The sequence below is a fragment of the Sorghum bicolor genome, chromosome 1 (assembly GCF_000003195.3).
Source record: "Sorghum bicolor cultivar BTx623 chromosome 1, Sorghum_bicolor_NCBIv3, whole genome shotgun sequence".
Lineage (NCBI taxonomy): Eukaryota > Viridiplantae > Streptophyta > Magnoliopsida > Poales > Poaceae > Sorghum > Sorghum bicolor.
The window spans coordinates 22,896,903-22,914,120 of NC_012870.2; the positions used below are offsets into that span (position 1 = coordinate 22,896,903).

General features: G+C 41.1%; 1 protein-coding gene across 1 annotated transcript; it reads right to left on the bottom strand.

Moving 5' to 3' along the window:
* Positions 8,301-15,036, bottom strand: LOC8059293 (AT-rich interactive domain-containing protein 1). Its single transcript, XM_002467105.2, has 2 exons — positions 13,939-15,036; positions 8,301-9,058 (listed from the first exon to the last, which is right to left on the bottom strand). Exons 1-2 carry the CDS (start codon positions 15,034-15,036, stop codon positions 8,447-8,449), a joined length of 1,710 nt encoding a protein of 569 aa, XP_002467150.1. The 3' UTR covers positions 8,301-8,446.

The window sequence follows — 17,218 nt, forward strand, 5'->3', positions numbered from 1 at the left end:
CGTTATTCTAAAAAAATCGAGAGGCTCACAACATAGTCTCTTGTGTGGTCCGTTCGCTCATCCCCTCGCCAAAAAAGGTTTCGGTGCAGTGTCGTTTTCCAAGAACACCAAGGGGCTCACAACGCACTCTCCTGTGCGGTCCTTCCACTCATCCCCTCACCAAAAAAGGTTAGGGATGGTGACATTTTTAAAGAATGCTGAGGGGCTCGCAGCATAGTCTCTTGCATGGTCCTTCTGCGCTCATCCTCAAGCCAAAAAAGGCTGGGGGACAACATCATTTTTCCAAGTACGCTGTCTTTCGATGTACGCCGAGGGGCTTGCAGTGGAGTCCCTTGCATGGTCCTTTCACCCATCCCCTCATTAAAAAGGTAGAGGACATCATTAGCTCTTTTAAGCTCATTGTGGGTTCATGGGCCCATTATTTGGAATGCAATGATATGCTACAATCGCTTGTTGACATCAAACTAAAAACACCAAGTAGGTTAATTAACACAAAAAACCATGAATTTGTTGATCACCCAAGAGCAATTACATCCTGATGATCACTTAGCGTAGGAATAACAAAATTATAATGCCTATCCTCAAAGATTGGGAAAATGTCATCCTCGGGCTCCTCCTTGGGTTTCTTAAACTCAAAGCTAGGGGTGGTTTGGTGCTCCATCTTTGCCTAATGAAGACTATGTCTCCTATCAAGTGCAGAGTGATCAAACATAAAAAAGAAATCCTTTTTCTATGGCATCAAAAAGAAATCCTTGATGAGCTTATTCTTTGAACAAAGGAAATTCCAACACAGATCTAGCAAATTAGATAAACAAGTAGAAGGAAATCATTATCGGTGGCAAACCTAAGAAGCCCATCCAACAAAAAATTCACCCCCTCTAATCATAAGGAGAAATACATACAATGGTCATGTAGGCTCCACCATGGGAACCTACAAAATGGAAGTCATAATTTAATGATAAGTTTCTAACAAAAATCAACATGAAATTACACTCATCCAACTCAGCTATCCCTAGGTCTCTAACCTATTGGCACCACACTCTACACTAATTGTAGAAGTCTTGCTTATGTTAGTAGGAGGGGAATTTGCATCAGCAGTCGCCTCGCTCTCCTCATAGCTTCCTTGGCCTCATGCTCCTTGATGAACTTCTTAACCAGCTCCTAAATGTCCATGCACTCCTTCAAATTCTATGGTTACTAGATCAAATCAAAGTTCAGTACACTAAAATAAAAAATAGCATCAAACTCAACACAGACAAGACCGAACCCATAGCAAGTTAAGGCGGCCCTCATCATGTCCATGCCATTACTGTCCCTCTCCCAAAGTTCATCATAGAATTGCTTCATGGCAGGGTGCGCACCATCTCATACCTTCCAATATTCATCCAATACTCATCAACATCAGCCATGGTCACGCTATTGACTAGCACCCTCTAGGACTTTGGCAGAGGCTTAGAGAGACACCACCGACACATAGTCATGTCCAATAGCCATATAGCTCTCCAAAGAAGACAACTCTTTGCCAAGCTAGGCCATGAAGTTTGAGATGTTTTCCTCTGGCACATCACTCTTAACATCAACATTGTGAAGGCAACTTCGATACACCTTGGCCACCTTTTGTGCATTAGCAGTGAACTTCTTGTCCTTGGCCTTTGTCTTTTCAAGCGTCATCGACTTTTTCGCTTGACCATAGAGGCTTCAGTGGTTTTCCATGCAGTTTCCTCCTCCTCTTTCTTCTTAGCAGCCTCAAGATCCTTCGATAATAGGATTGTTTCAGCTTTAGCTATGAGATATTTTTCAATGGTTTCATGATAAATATGAACTTTCCAATATCCCCCACATTAAGATCATCACTTGAAATTAAACAAAGTCTATCAAAATAATAACAACACTTTAGTCAGAAGCAACATAGTAAGGCCCGACAAGGTGAAAACACTTACATACACCGATAGCATGATAGTTCATGACGTCTAGCAGTGTTGAGTCAACTACCTATAGCAAGTCCCTCTCGAGCTCAGGGGTGGTTAATGATTTGCCACAAAACTCTATGAAGCATTTTGCGTCCTTCCCCTAGTGAAATCCCTATGTTTGATTTTGGTTAATTGAGACAACCAAGGTGGACTAACCTTCTACTCTAAGTGTGTTTATGAGATAGGTTGGTTCACATCCAAGGTGGAGCTGGATAGCACTCAAGGTGATGGAGATGGCCACATGATGGTGATAAAAGTGCTCTAACTTTGGAAAAGAAGAAAGAGAGAAACAAAATGCCAGGGCTCAAGGCAAAAGGTATAAGCTAGGGCTTTTATCTTGTGGATCAAGACACAATAGGGTGTGTGATCGGGTTTAGGATAGATAGTCGTACTATAAAGAGGGAAAATCTCCAGGGGTCATCCATGTGCCACTAGGTGGATTGATTCCATGCATGTGCATTAGGACCTAGTGAGTGCTAACACACCTTGAAAAATGGTAGTACGCGTATACAAGTGTTTAGGACACTTTGATGTTGGCACATGAGAGCCAGGGTTGAAGTGTTGCACTTAAAGGAGTGAAAGCAGGGGCGTTGGACCAACTTGAGGTTGGGTCCAATAACTAATCCTTGAAGAACATAGAGCAGCGCAGGTAATGAGGGTGTTGGACCCTAGGGCATTGGATCCTGGGGCATTGGCCTAGTTTGATGCATGGCAATTGAGATAAAAAGGTGCATGAGCTTAGACAAATGAGTCATCAAACTAGACAAGCGCATTGTTCACTAGTCTGGCCGAAGTGAAGCAGCATGAGTTGCATGCGCACAGGGGTGTGAGACCGAGAGTAATAGTTTGAGGCACTTGGCTGGATATGGGTCTAATAATTTTGGAGCTCCTAGGAGCTCTCTAGACCATGTTGGACCATGCCTATGCATTGGTCCAACAGTCCTCAAACCTTGGTGAGTTCGACTCATAGCTAGACATTTGAGAGCGCCAATGGTTGAATTCAAAGAGAGGGACATATTTCTGCCTATGGAGGCATTAGATTCGGCCATTGAACTGGTCTGACTGCCTTGTCCCTCAAGTCTAAGCATTGCTTTTTCAACCAATGGCTAGTAGATCCTTGGGGGCTCTATTTAAAGGGCTTGGGCATCTTTGGGGAAGCTCTCTTAGCCATTTTCACATGTCATACACCCTACTGAGCTGAGCCAAACCTCTTCTAATCATCTCCTTTACTTGTTCATCATCTAACTGAGATTGGGAGTGATCCAAAGTGCATTTGCATTGAGTTGAGGCTTCTAGTGGAACTATTAATCATGTTTGCTGCGGGATTTCTTGTTACTTTTGGTGGTTGCTTGCCAGCTAGATAGCTTGGAGTAGTAGTGGATCACTAAGCAGAAGGTGGTCATTGTTTTTAGCTCTGATCATTGATTGTTGTTATTCTTATGCCTATTCCTTGTGGGAGATTCATAAAAGGCGATTCTAGTGGAATCATGACTTTATAGTGCCTCTCTAGTGGTTCTTGTGGCACCTGTGCAGTGGGCTTGGTGTGTGATGCCAATTAGCACGTGAACCACTTAGTTTGGACTTGCCACAATGTGGACATAGGTTGTTAGCAAGCAACCAAACCATGGTGATAAATCTCAATGTTCAGTCATATAGTCATTTTCTCGGTTCAATTATAACTCTACCACTTGTGCATTACATTTCCTAGTATACTTGTGTAGAGTTTGGTTGCTTGCTTGTGTAGATAATAGAATAGCTTAGTTGTAACTAGTTGTAATTAGTTCTCTTGCTAGCTCTCTAGTGTAGAAGTAGTTTCTAGATTGCTTGTTTATGTGTATCCAACCTTAGAGATTATAGCAACTAGCTTGTGTAGGAGGCTTCTTGTGGTGCTTTAGAGCTAGTGCAATATTTACTAAGCACCATCTTATTTGCTGATTAAATTTGCTCTAGTGTCCTTGCAATGAATTTTATAGGCTATTCACTCCTCCTATAGCCATTTAGATCCTTTCACCCAAGAGCATCCCAATATGATGGTAGGTGAGGTTTCACACCAACCAAGCCCTCAAGTTAATTACTAAAGAACGAGCAATACGTAAGACTCCTCCCTTGTCGGTTCTATCACCCTTGAAGAGCTGGGTCCCAAATAGAAGCGAATCTCACCATAATCCTTAGGTTTTGACCCAAGTCTTAATCCACCATGTCCAAGAAGTTGGCCATCTACCATCTCTTGAGTTATTCGAATAGACTCTCGATAAAACCAAGACTTACCCTTATCATGGGATCCATTGACTTCCTTTTCTGATGGTTGTCTCATCAGTAGACTTTGGCTCAATGGGTTTCTTGCTTCAAAGAACCTTGTGCATGCTTCACTCTGACATCCTTTGTTGTGCTATTGAAAGGATGAGCCCCCTCTTCTTCATTTTTGCTTTAATAAAGTCAGTGGCGCTGACCTCTGACACATTGTTATCATCGAAAGCATCTGCCACATCAGCGACTCTAACCTTTCCAACCATTCTAGGTTGATTCAAGCTAAAAAATAAAACATCAGCACCAAGCAAATATATAAGTCAAGACAATGCACAAAATCATACATTCAGTCCACTATAATAAAATGAAAAATGTCTTTCTGCCCATAATGCAAGTGAATCAACCTATAGTCATCCTTACCCTTTTGTAGACCCCTAGCCTCTTGAGCCATCAAACTCAATCACTAACTTTTGGTTGCACTTCAATGACTTTGCCATTTCTTGCCCAAGTCAAATCTAACTCAGAGGCATGAAATTTTTGACCTCTATGACCACCACCCATTGGTTCTTTCATGCTCGGAGCCTACTATTTTGGCTCAAGATTTTGCTTTGAGTAAGGCACTCCCATGGCATTGAATATGTAGTTTAAGCGAGGCTTCCCTCCCAAGCTCTGAAGTTTTGCCTTCTCCTCCTTCTCGATGTAAAGACCACAAGTCTCTCAGTGGCATGCTTAACATAAGTGATGAATGCATTGTCATTTGGAATTTTTGAGTGGTGGCATTCCATGCAAGGCCCATGGTACTAGTCATTCTTTATGTAAAGCATCCATCGATAATAGTTGCACAGGGGCTTCTTCACAAGAGCAACACACTCATTTGCCGAAGGGTGGTCACGATGAACACTTAGCTAGCCTCAGTATTCCCTTGTCCGAAGGTATCATATGAGGGTTTTCTAATACCTCATTTTTTACTAGCCTTGGAATAAGCAACAATAGGCAAGGAGGTTGTTCACTTTGGCATCCATCAAATTAGAATTGGAACAACATGGTGGTAGAACCAAAAGTCAGTCCACTAGGGCCACTTGTTCTCATAGGTCAGAACCATAGTCATTGTGTTCCACATCTTTTTAGGAACAGATTTGTAGGATCCATACTAAGCTATCCATTCTCCCTCATCTCAGGGTCAGTCACCTTCTTCTTCTTCTTCATATTTTTAGTTCATAAAATTCAGCAAAACAACTCACACTCATTATGTGGCCCATCATCTTCAATGTCATGAAAAAAATTCCAAGCCGCATGAAAGTATTCAATGTCAGTTGAAGAATTTCAACATTGAAGAGCATCAACATGCCACCAACGAACTTTTCACATGGGAACCAAAGCCCAACCACAAAGAAGTCCCTAAACACTATGGTGTCATAAAAGTATAGCCTAGACACCTCTTCACTAGGGGCATGGTAACATTCAACAAATTCCTCAAGAAGTAAGCCTGCTTAGTATACTCTTTTAGCATCCCATAACCGAAAAACAACCAAAGCGAAATGTGGGGCTCAAAATTTTCTTCGTCGAGCCAGACTTGACGGATCTCGACTTGGCAGACCGCTCATAGACATCGATTGCAGTATCGCTAGAGCTCTTAGAGCCATTAGAAGAAGACGAGTTCCCTTCTTGGTGACAAATTTTGACCCACTCCTCTTCCCACGAGACAGATTTTGACTCGCTTCTTTGTTCCACTATATAATTTCTAGACTCCTAACTAGTTTCGCCAGATGAGCTCCCACTAGACAAAGACTCTATTCCAGAAGCCATCTCTAGACGTGGCAAAAGCACACTTTCTTCGTACATGTGGCCTAGGATAGTACAGTCACCACCGGGAAGTCACGCACAGGTAGAGAGAGTTGCGTGTGAGGGAAACAACGATACAAGCAAGGATAAGACGAGCACATGGGAAAGAAATGAACAGAAATTGTCCATTAGGGGCTTGGACTAGGGGGCAGCCCTAGGAATGGGTACAGGAGGGAGGATTTGGGTGCTCAAATAGAGGCCCTATTGAAGTTGTGTTTTTGGTCCAAGCACCCATATTCAGCTATGGGGCTCTAGTAGGGACCTTATTGGAGTTGCTTTGAGGGAGATGTAGAAGTATGGGCTAGATTGCTGGACTCTGATGAGTGGGTGCAGAAGTGAGCCTGTATCGAGTGTCGACTCAGAGGTGAGAGAGTGGTTGGGTCATTGGTCCACATCGCACACCACCTAGCCATCATCCGTCCATGCCGCGGTTGTGTGCTGGCCGTGGTAGAGCTCGTTAGTGAGGTTGTTGGACAGCACCTCGATGAGCTATCAGAACTAAAAAAAGATAAAACTTAGGAAAAAGAAATCTTTAAAATACACATATGACCACAGATTATTATATACATATATATAAGTACAGAGAGAAAAAACTCTTCATCATTCCTACAAAAAAATGGATGGACAAAACATGACTATAAATTTTGTCCTTTTGTTATTAGATATAGATATAGATATAGATATAGATATAGATATAGATATAGATATAGATATAGATATAGATATAGATATAGATATAGATATAGATATAGATATAGATATAGATATAGATATAGATATAGATATAGATATAGATATAGATATAGATATAGATATAGATACAGATATAGATATAGATATAGAAAAATCATCATATACAATTACTATATCCTCATAGATGGTTTGGATTCTCAATTGAGAAATTGAAAGGAGGGAATGGAACTTACCGATTAGCCTTTAAGGTTTAGGTGAATCATGAATGTGGGATGCTGCGATGACAATTGGAGATCAGCCCTTCACTTCAGTCAAGTTGGTCACCATGCAGACGTCTACAGATTGCAGTTTCCATTCCTTCCGTTGGTGCCCTGGTTATTGGCCGTTGCATGTCGGTCTGGTGGGCAGTGACCGATGACACAAGATTAATTAGGCATTGATGACTCGTGGTTAAAAGAAGTTGAATTTTTGTTCAGTCATTGTGCTGTGTCGAAGCTAAATCATTGTTGTGCTACTTGTGTGCTGTATCCTCCGGGGGGAGGGGAGAGGCGGGGGCTGCCAGCTCTATATGCTGGTTTGTATCTAAAACCGGTGAGATTGATGTTGTCTTTGGCAGTTGATGCCTATAGATAGCTGCAAAACATGGGTTGTTGCGGGTGAAAATGGTCAGAGACGGTATTACAAAATGATCAATAAATGATTTTTCTATATTTGTGAAATTGAATACAAAAAATAGTTGTGAAACCAGTTGAAAATAACCGATTTTTGTGTTGGCTACATTTGAAAATGGTAAAAAGTGGTATCATAATATAAAAAAGAAAGTAGTCGGTGCAGGATTTATCCTGCTCATTTTAACCCCTAGTTTTTTTTACGCTAACGGTTGGTGCCATAACCCGATAGTGGTAGCCCATGATACTGCAGATTCTACAACCGTCGCTTAGTCACTGCAGCACAAATCCCACGGTACTGGCCGGTTTTGTAGTAGTTTAATTTATGGAGAGCAAAATGCACACAAACATATATATGGCTAAAATTTTGTAATTAAGAACAAGTATGGCCAGAAATTTTCAGTTGGCAGCAATACTTACGCCTTGTTTGGTAAGTTCCACTACTTAGGTGAAGCCCCAAAACCAAACTAGCTTCTCTACTTGGGGTGGTGTGTGTTGTGAGGAGAGGGATGAAGGGATTCTTCTTACAGTAGTGTAGCTATAGTATCCATCGAGAACCAAAGCCATGCTAAATAAGGCCTTTATCTTCATCTGATGCCTTGTTTCAACAAGACACTATACCATATCCTTCATTGTAAACATATCGATATCAAGTTTTTCTTGATGTAATATGTGTATTTCACATCCTTGGGAGAAAGCATGAACCAAAAAGCAATTATAACATTGCATTCATTCAAGAAAGTCATGTAAAACTGAATCTACCTTCTTCGAGGTAGCCTAAATGTCAACACAATGGCATTAACATTCGAGCAACAAAGTGGTAACAAACCAGCAGCACGGCTATTCATAGAAAAGGTAATTACACCGGTCCCAACAGAAGTCTACCATCACCTATCACCAATTTTATGAGTACAGCCCTAACAATATAATCTTCATTTGACTTCAACATGAAGTAGGTGATCTGGAGCTACCGATGCACGATAAGCAATAATCACCTATTAGAAATTCAGAATCAAATAGAGCCTCCTAAGATCTCCTCCGCTTCCTGGAAGAACCAGCTGACTTGGAGCGACTCTGATCAACACGTTGACGAGCATATAGGAGACCAGGCTCTATGGAATCGTCATCACTATCAGCATTTTGACCCAGGCGGTTCTGGTAGGCCCGTCGCCAGGCCTGGAAAACATTGTGGTAATAGCTCACAAGGCCTTTTCTGCCTTTGTCATGCAAGACGGCAAGCAACTTGTCCCAGAACTTGTTCGTAGATGAAGGCAAGTTTTCCTGGATAGTGGTGTTGAATTTCCTCTCCTCATCATTTGTCCATGTTAGTGCTAAATCTTCCCCGATTCTATGAAACCCCATTTCAAAGTATGCTGAGCCCAGCTCATCCTTCAGTTTGATCTTTTTTTCTGCCACATGAAACCTGACACAAGTAATGGAACCTGGGACCTTACAGTTGCAGTCATCTTGCCTCCCTTTTCCAATGGAAGCACCATCAGGATCTTCAGTACTTCCTGGAAGCAGAATAGGTTCTCCAAGAAACCTCAGTGTGCGTGGATCATCATAATAAGTCGATGAAGGCTTCCCCGTCCATTCTGGAATGTCTGCTTGGCCACAAGGACGAAGTGGAATTCCACTCTGCATGAACAAAGAGTATAATGTGTTAGTGTTATAGGCTAGCACAATTGACACTTACGCATGACAGCAACAAGAATACGTAAAAGATAATGACATTGCAGCCACATATATGAAAAGCAGTCTGGTAACTGCAAGCACATATGACAAGCAGCGCATATGTGGGTAGTCCATAAGCAGAACGGCAACAAAAGTTCAAGTAGCCAAACATACAAGGGCAATTAACTATTTATAGACCAGCTGAAGTTCACAAGGTATAAATCTAGTATACAGTGACAACATACCAGAAACATATATTAAGGATTGAAGTAACGAACAAAACAAACCAACCAGATCATTAGGCATCGCCATCCTGTTACCACATGAAGGATTGAAGTGCCTCAAATGGCATAAAATAAATAAATGCACAATTCGCCAACAATAGGATCTAGAATATAGAAAACAGCCAGTAAAAGGTAATTGAAATGTACCCCCATTTCAGGTCAACCTCAATTGAAATGTGTATAGTGTGTCTAATTAACCACTTATCATGAAAAAAGTCCAAATTTCAAATGCAATGTAGTGAAGACACATCCCTACACAAAACAACCATGTTGTTTAGTCTAGTCTTCTCATTTGTTAACTAAATGCACGTGCCAATTGTATTTAGCAATAATAGTACACCAATATTTTTGACCGAAAATAGTACACCAATATTGATGCTTTAAAAAGTGTAGAGGAAGTGTTCGCACACGAACACTACTCCTGGTCAATTTTGACCATCAACAGGAAGCATAGTGATGAAGCATTTTGTTATACCACCCTGAAACCATGTAGCTGAAGGAAGATTAGAACATGCTAAGACGTTAGCAAACAATACAGTGTTAACAAATAAATTTTAAAGAACAAAGTTATTTATATCTAATTTTCCTAGTGTTGAATTGAGAGTTCTCGATGGCTAGGAAAATCTAACAAATTGATTGTATCATCACATCACAATGTTTGCTATGGTGGCCATGCAGGGGACTATAGTCTATAGTACAACAACTACATTACTTGTTTGAGGCCAAAATGCTAACAGTAATAACACACTTTTGGCTAGTAAACCATAATGAGGTTACAGTTCAGCTAGATTCATCTCTTGAAACATGTTAAGAAAGAAAGCAGACATGAACCTAACAGAACTAATGCCAGGGTGTAACACCACATCTTATTTCTAGTACTTTTTTATTTTCATAAAATGCAACATGATTTCTGGAATGTTAACAAAGTTACCATAGTTTACAACCTTGGATCAGGGGCATTAATAATTGGATAAACAAGTGAGCATAAACAATTAAGAATCATGGACTTGTATTTTTTTGTTTCAGAAAGAGCAAACACAAACTTGATATAATCTGTTGTCGTCATGCACTAGATCTTTGGATTCATATGTTGAAAATAAGTTATATTTATCACAACGAATTATCTAAACTCATATTCCAAATTTCACATCCTATTGACTTTTAAATTTCAATGGAGAGAAAATTTGTCAAGATTGAATTGTAACTGCAGAAAGCATTATAATATTTGCGAATAATACGTGCTACAATCATGGTGTAACTATAGCACATTCGAAATATTTACCATTGTTGTATGCATATGTCTAGTCTTTTCAGCAAAAGCAAATGCACCAAAGTCACTAAGGAGATGGAATGGGGATGTTGGATATGAGATGTGACAAACAGAAAACAAGGTACAATGAGAAGTGGGTCCTAATCAAGAATGTATGGAACAATGAATCTGGATGCCATAGTTGGGCCATCACGGTTCGACCTATAATAGCCCAATCGAACCTAATTAGAACCCAAGCTATACTTTCACCTTAACAACAGCACACAACTGATGCCTTCCCTGTTTGAATATCTCTCTCTCCAACTCTCTCTCTCTCTCTAGCTTAACAACAAAATATAGTTCTATGAAGAAAAATTAAGGAGGCAACATATGACTTCAAGAGAATTAAAGGAGACTTCAGCGGGTGCTGGAACCATGCGGTCTATGTCATGAAAACTTCATTAGTTGTTAGAAGTGGAGAAGAAGGGGTCCCGGGTGATGCAGCCCAACGCCTGAACCATGCAGTCTATGCCATGCCCTTGTGGTTACGTGGGACGAAATCTCAATAATTGTTAAATATGTTGGTGTTCATGATGGGAGGCCCGGAGGAAGTGAAGAGAATGAAGGGCTTTGGCTATGACATGAAGGGAGCCAGGTGTGGTAGCTTCAAGTAGATGCGCAATGGCACGCACATGACAAATCACAGACTAGGCATTGGCATGACACTTGGTTCTCTCTCTTGAGGCTCCTTCAAGGATAACCCAAATGGACCAAATTGGAATCCCAATCCCAGCCCACATGGAAAGGCCAATAGTAACACAAACCTAGTCGTCTCCTCCCTAATCATTCGATTAATCAAGATTAGGCGACGACTACTTCGACTACTTGAATCTTGGCTGACCAAATCAGGTTGGTGGACCTAATCGAAGGTCGGGGACCGATTAGTCAGATTAATCATGATTAATCTCAATAAACCGACAACTTGTAAACACTGCTTATAAATTCCATAAATTTTGCTAGATTTTACGTCACATGACATGATAGATGATATAAAGCTAGAGATGTTTAACATAATGGTTCCTAAGTTATGTAGCCAAGTAGGTATTTGAAGGTCAATATGCAAATAGGGGTTTGTCGCCAAAATTTCATACAAGTTTCAATTAGTGATGTTGATGACTCCTTAGCATATTTCATTCCAATAAATTATCAAATGTCCTATTTTTCGTAGTTTGAGGATAGTTGATGCTTGTAGTAGGACATCACGTCTTGTGCTACCAAAATGTTGAAGAGCCCCCATGGACTTTCTATAGTTCCTTACACACCTCATTCTTCAATGACAATGAGAGACTTAGGTTGCTTCACGACATCTTAATTTTTCTTCCTAGCAATCAATATATGATTCCTGCACATGACTTTGTGAAATAGTTGACTATGACAAGCCCAATATGGCTGGATCACTAAATTGAAGTAGTTCTAGTGGCATAATTCATTCAAACAGCCACACAATCTTAAATAGTACAATGGATACTAGAAAGATGTGAATTTTACAAACTATTTAATTACCAGCAAGGCCATTATAGGCCATAAAAGTAATTCAATCGAGCAATATGCTCGCTAAATGTGGAAAGTCATGACTCACCTTTATACATTTATGCACAACATAGCATATAATTTGAAGCACCACCCATCAAGGCTTCTATAGAGACCTTCATTTGCAACTCAAGATATCCATTATTTATTGGTTCTACATAAACCCTTGGATAAACAATTCTGTTCTTTCGTTAGTTGCTGCCAAGAAGTCCCGTATCTTTGCCACCCATCACTCATGTATCAACCTTATCCATGGTGGTGCTCGAGCAGGTAGGTAAGGGTAGTGGCGCTATCCATAGAGTGTCATGAGAAGACTTTGATGCCCCAACATGGAATATATAATCCCATGGCAAAGATGAGCTAGGAAGCATCTAAAATGCGAGACATCACCTTGAGCAAGCCCTTACAGTAGGGAAACAATTTGGTTTAGGGTTTATAGAGATAGAAGTTACTACTTTGGGGATAGGTGTGGAGGCACAATCATACACACTTTCCTACCTTGAACGAAAGGTCAAGGTTTTGATGGTTATAGTAGTGGTGCGTAAACACCTAATCTTAGGGAACACATTCGGTAATGGTAGTGAGGAAGACATTACGACCCATTAAAGGACACCGACTGCAATCATGTGCGGCTCATTGTGCAGATACAAGCTTATAAGTAGATATATAATAGCCAACCAAACACCTTAAGTTACATTCCACAGACAAAATAGTGAAAGTATTACAAAAATGCTCCACTATTTACAACCACTTGAACTATTCCTTGGGTTGATCCCCCAGTGAATGCAATAAACTTTAAGACCTAGTCTTAAACCAAGGAGCAAAATAATCATGGGAAAACGTGACTAGTACAGATATGTCACTAACGATGGTGCTAGGGGACTAATAAGACAACTAATCTCATCAAAGAATGTGCATATGACTACAATACTAGTATGCAGATGTAGTGCTCATATTCAAAGAAGCAACCCACGCATGATCAAGATGACAATCTTGGCTCTTACTTGGGTGGGTATTCTCCATCTTGCCTTGGAATGTTAGACAACCATTTAAGGTCCTAGCTAGCCTTAGCCCACCTTGCAGTTACGACTCGAAATAGTGAAATCCCCACAACAATGTTGTATTGTCTTATAGGTACCCTTATGCCATAGGGGAGATTTGATTGGCACGTAGATGCAACTGTCAAGGGAGACCATCCCATATAGCTAAAATTCAGGGGTGCATCCACCAAATAAACATGCTGTCATCTCAGGTAGTATGGTATAGAGGTGCACAAAAAGGCCAGATGTGTTAATATGACACACACCTCATTTCTGGAATGGCAAGAGAGCAAATGCAATACATTTCCAATCATTGTTGCCTTTACTTAGCAAAGAAACAATGGCCCATAAGATTGCTCACCCACTATTGATGTTGCAAAATCATTGACATATTGTATATTATATGATGGTCAAGGAGCAATTTGAGGCCTTAGTGATCAATATAGACGATGCCAAAGGGCCATAATCAAACAAATGCTATACTGGAAAGGAAAATCTAACGACTAAATAATGCTATATCTACAGTTGAATGAAAGGAAAATCTAATGACTGAGCAAATGCTATAATAACCGAACAAACAGAAAGAAATTGAGTCGTGTAATCAACACAAGCACAGATCAATCAAGTAGTATAAATGATGCATTCAAAATGGATGAAGGTAGGGAAGCAACATATCATTACCCGCGGCGAGGCAGCAGACCACCTGCTGTCTTTTATATTTGCAAACTTCTTGCTCCGGAACAGAAGCGCTGTGGAGCGGTAGCTAAGGGAACTCCCCTCCATGATCTCCGGTTCAGCTGGGCTGGTCGCCACAAGGCGAAGCCAGTAGAGCATCCCCGGGAGCGATATCTGGCTCCTGAGCTCAACAGCAGTCGATAAGTGGTCTGGAGGAGGAGGATTCATCCCGATGATCCCCGGTTGACCTGCGCTCGCCGCCACACCACGCACCCAGTTGAGCATCCCCACGAGCTCCGAGCGAGCGAGGCAGTCTTTGTCTGCGAACATCTGGCGCCGGAGTTCAATCACTGCCCGTTTGTGGCCACCAGGATTCTTCCCTTGTTTACCTGGGTTCTTCGCCACGAGACGAACCCAGTCAAGCATCCCCGCGAGCGTGTCTCTCTTCCGCTTCAGGTGCGCCGATCCAGTGCTGGTGGTGGTGGTGGGGCGCTTGGTCGGCGACGACAGGAACCTGCCCTTCTTGGAGCCCACGAGCAGGTCGGCATTGCCGCTGCTGACCACCTCCAAGTTCTGCTCCAGGAGCGCAAGGTACTTACCGTACAGCAGCTTGACGGCCGTGTCGGCGGTGGGGTCAAGCCCGACCGCCTCGGCAACGGCCGCCCAGGACGCGACGGCGGAGAAGCCGCCGCGAGCGCGCACGGCGAGGAACAGGCTGACAAGCTCTACCTTCCGGCCATCCCCGAGCGGCGGCGGCGGGATCGGGAGCCAGGAGGCAACCGCGGGGTGCCCCGCCAGCTCGGCGAGGAAAGCCGTGAGGACGCCGTCGAACAGAGCGGACGCTCCCTCTTCCGTGACCTCGGCCTTTGGGATCTCAAACCCGGCGAGAAAGCCGCGAGCATGGAGCTCGCCAACGACGCTGAACACAGCGACCAACGCGTCGGATGGAACAGGGACCGGCACCGGCTGCGCTGCCGCCGCTGGCGAGGTGGAGGAGCTCTGGGCGGGCTCGTAGCCGGGGCTTGGGCCCGAGGCGTTTGATTTGAATGCAGGCGCGGAGGAATTGGACTTCGAGGGAGGTGGTGGGGCAGGACTTCCGGCCATTTTTGTGTGGTGTGTGGGAATAGGAGAATGGAGGTTCTTAACCTTTTGGGCTTCAATCTTTTAATGGTGAGAGGAATTTTCACACAAACCCTAGATTTGTTTTTTCAAAAAAGAGGAAGGTGGAAGGGAGAGAGAGAGGAAGGAAAAGGAGATGGTGTGAGTAGAGGATTACATGGCGAGGTGTCGTCTTATATGAGCCAAGTAGATCCCGTATCGTTTTATGTGAGACAAGTGGACCCATGCACGAGATGTATAGCATTGAACAACAATAAATAATAAATAATGAGTGGGCATATTTAATTTTTTATTAGTTAGAATAAAAAATTATTATTCCCACCGTTATAAATTTTAAGATATTTTGAGCTCTCTTGGGTATGTTGTAGCTTTTCTAGACACTGTGTCTATATACATAATAAAATCGATGTATTTAAAAAGTCAAATTACCTTATTATAATTTTGAGAAACTTATAAAATCTTAAAAATATAGCTATATAAATTCAATGGTGGGAGAAATTTTCATCGATGTACACAATTCTAGATTTGTTTGAAAAGGAGGAAGGTGGAAAGGAGAGGAAGAAAAGAAGATGGTGAGTAGAGAATTATGGAGATCGATATGACGTCTTATGTGAGCCGCATAGATCCTACAATGTTGGTTGTATGAGCTATATAGCATCAAGCGACAATACATGATGAGCTATCATATTTAACTTTTATTATAATTAGAATAAAAAGTCATTGCATCATTTATAGAAACGAATAAAAGACAACTATACTAGCCACTATTACAAATATAGGTATATATTAATTAACTACGTAAAATATAGATGTAGTAGGTATCATCATAGATTATCCTATACTACATGCCACATAGTAGTAAAACGAATATTACATATAATAAGTGATGAAATTAGATGTCACGCAATAGTAAAAAAAGATATTATACAATAAGTGATGAATCTTGGCGTCAAAAATGTAAACCTGCGTAGGTATCATAACTCCAACCATCATGTTTAGAGCAAGTATTATAGCAGGCTGTAAGCCAGCTAAATGCTGAGGTGGAGGAGAGAGAAGAGGAGAGAGAGTAAAAACGGACTGTAAGCTTACAGCCGGCTCAGACACAAAAACCAAGAAAATCTGTGACACAGATAAGTGGGCCATGTATTAATAGTGATGAGCTAACCATTATATGAGTGGGCTGCAAGAAGGCTGTAAAGAAATCTTACAGCCAATAGCTAGCTGTATTATAAGACTTGCTCTTAAGATAGAAGGCACCATACGAGGCGTGAAGTCAAACTTTTAGACACTCCCAATACAGAAATCGTCATAGTTTCTATGAATATTAATTTTATTGCTACGTAAGCGTTTTGCTGATGTGGCAAGATAACTACTGAAGAGAGAGTAAAAATCATAAAAATTGTGTCTAAGTTAGAAACCATGTCTACACGAGAACTAAGACATAAAGAGATGTGATTGGTAGAGAATGGAAAGAGAATGTATGTGATTGCATAAAAAATATTTTGTACTCCCTCCGTTCCAAATTATAAGTCATTCCAAAAATCTTGGAGAGTCAAAGCATTTTCAAGTTTGACCAAAAATATAGAGAGAAATATAAAGATTTATGTCATAAAATAGATACACTATGAAAATATAACTAACAAAGAATCTAATGATACTTGGTTGGTACCAAAAATATTATTATTTTGCTATATAAATTTAGTCAAATTTGAAAAACTTTGACTCTCCAGGATTCTTGGAATGACTTATAATTTAAGACGGAGGGAGTAGAACCTATCTATTGAAATCATGACTTTTATATATAGTATCTATAAAAATTAATAGATATAGCATTAGGACTGCCCTTATACGGTACGTCCCTGATAGCGTCCTAACCATCGAGCTATCAGCTCTTTCGCGTGGCAACGGTGTAAAAGTGTTATTATTGTAGTTTTGATAGAAGAATGAGAAAAATACGACGTTTCACCCATACTACACAAAAGAGGATCGCATACATGATACATGTGGTGTGCTATATATCTTTTTCTAATCTATAATTGTAAAAATTTCAGTTCACCGTATCTTTATATATCCACCGATCTAAAGATTAATTAATTAAACGATGGTTCTCTCATTCGGATCTGGTTTCCTATTATTTTTAGCTTATTTTCTGCTTATGACACAAGGA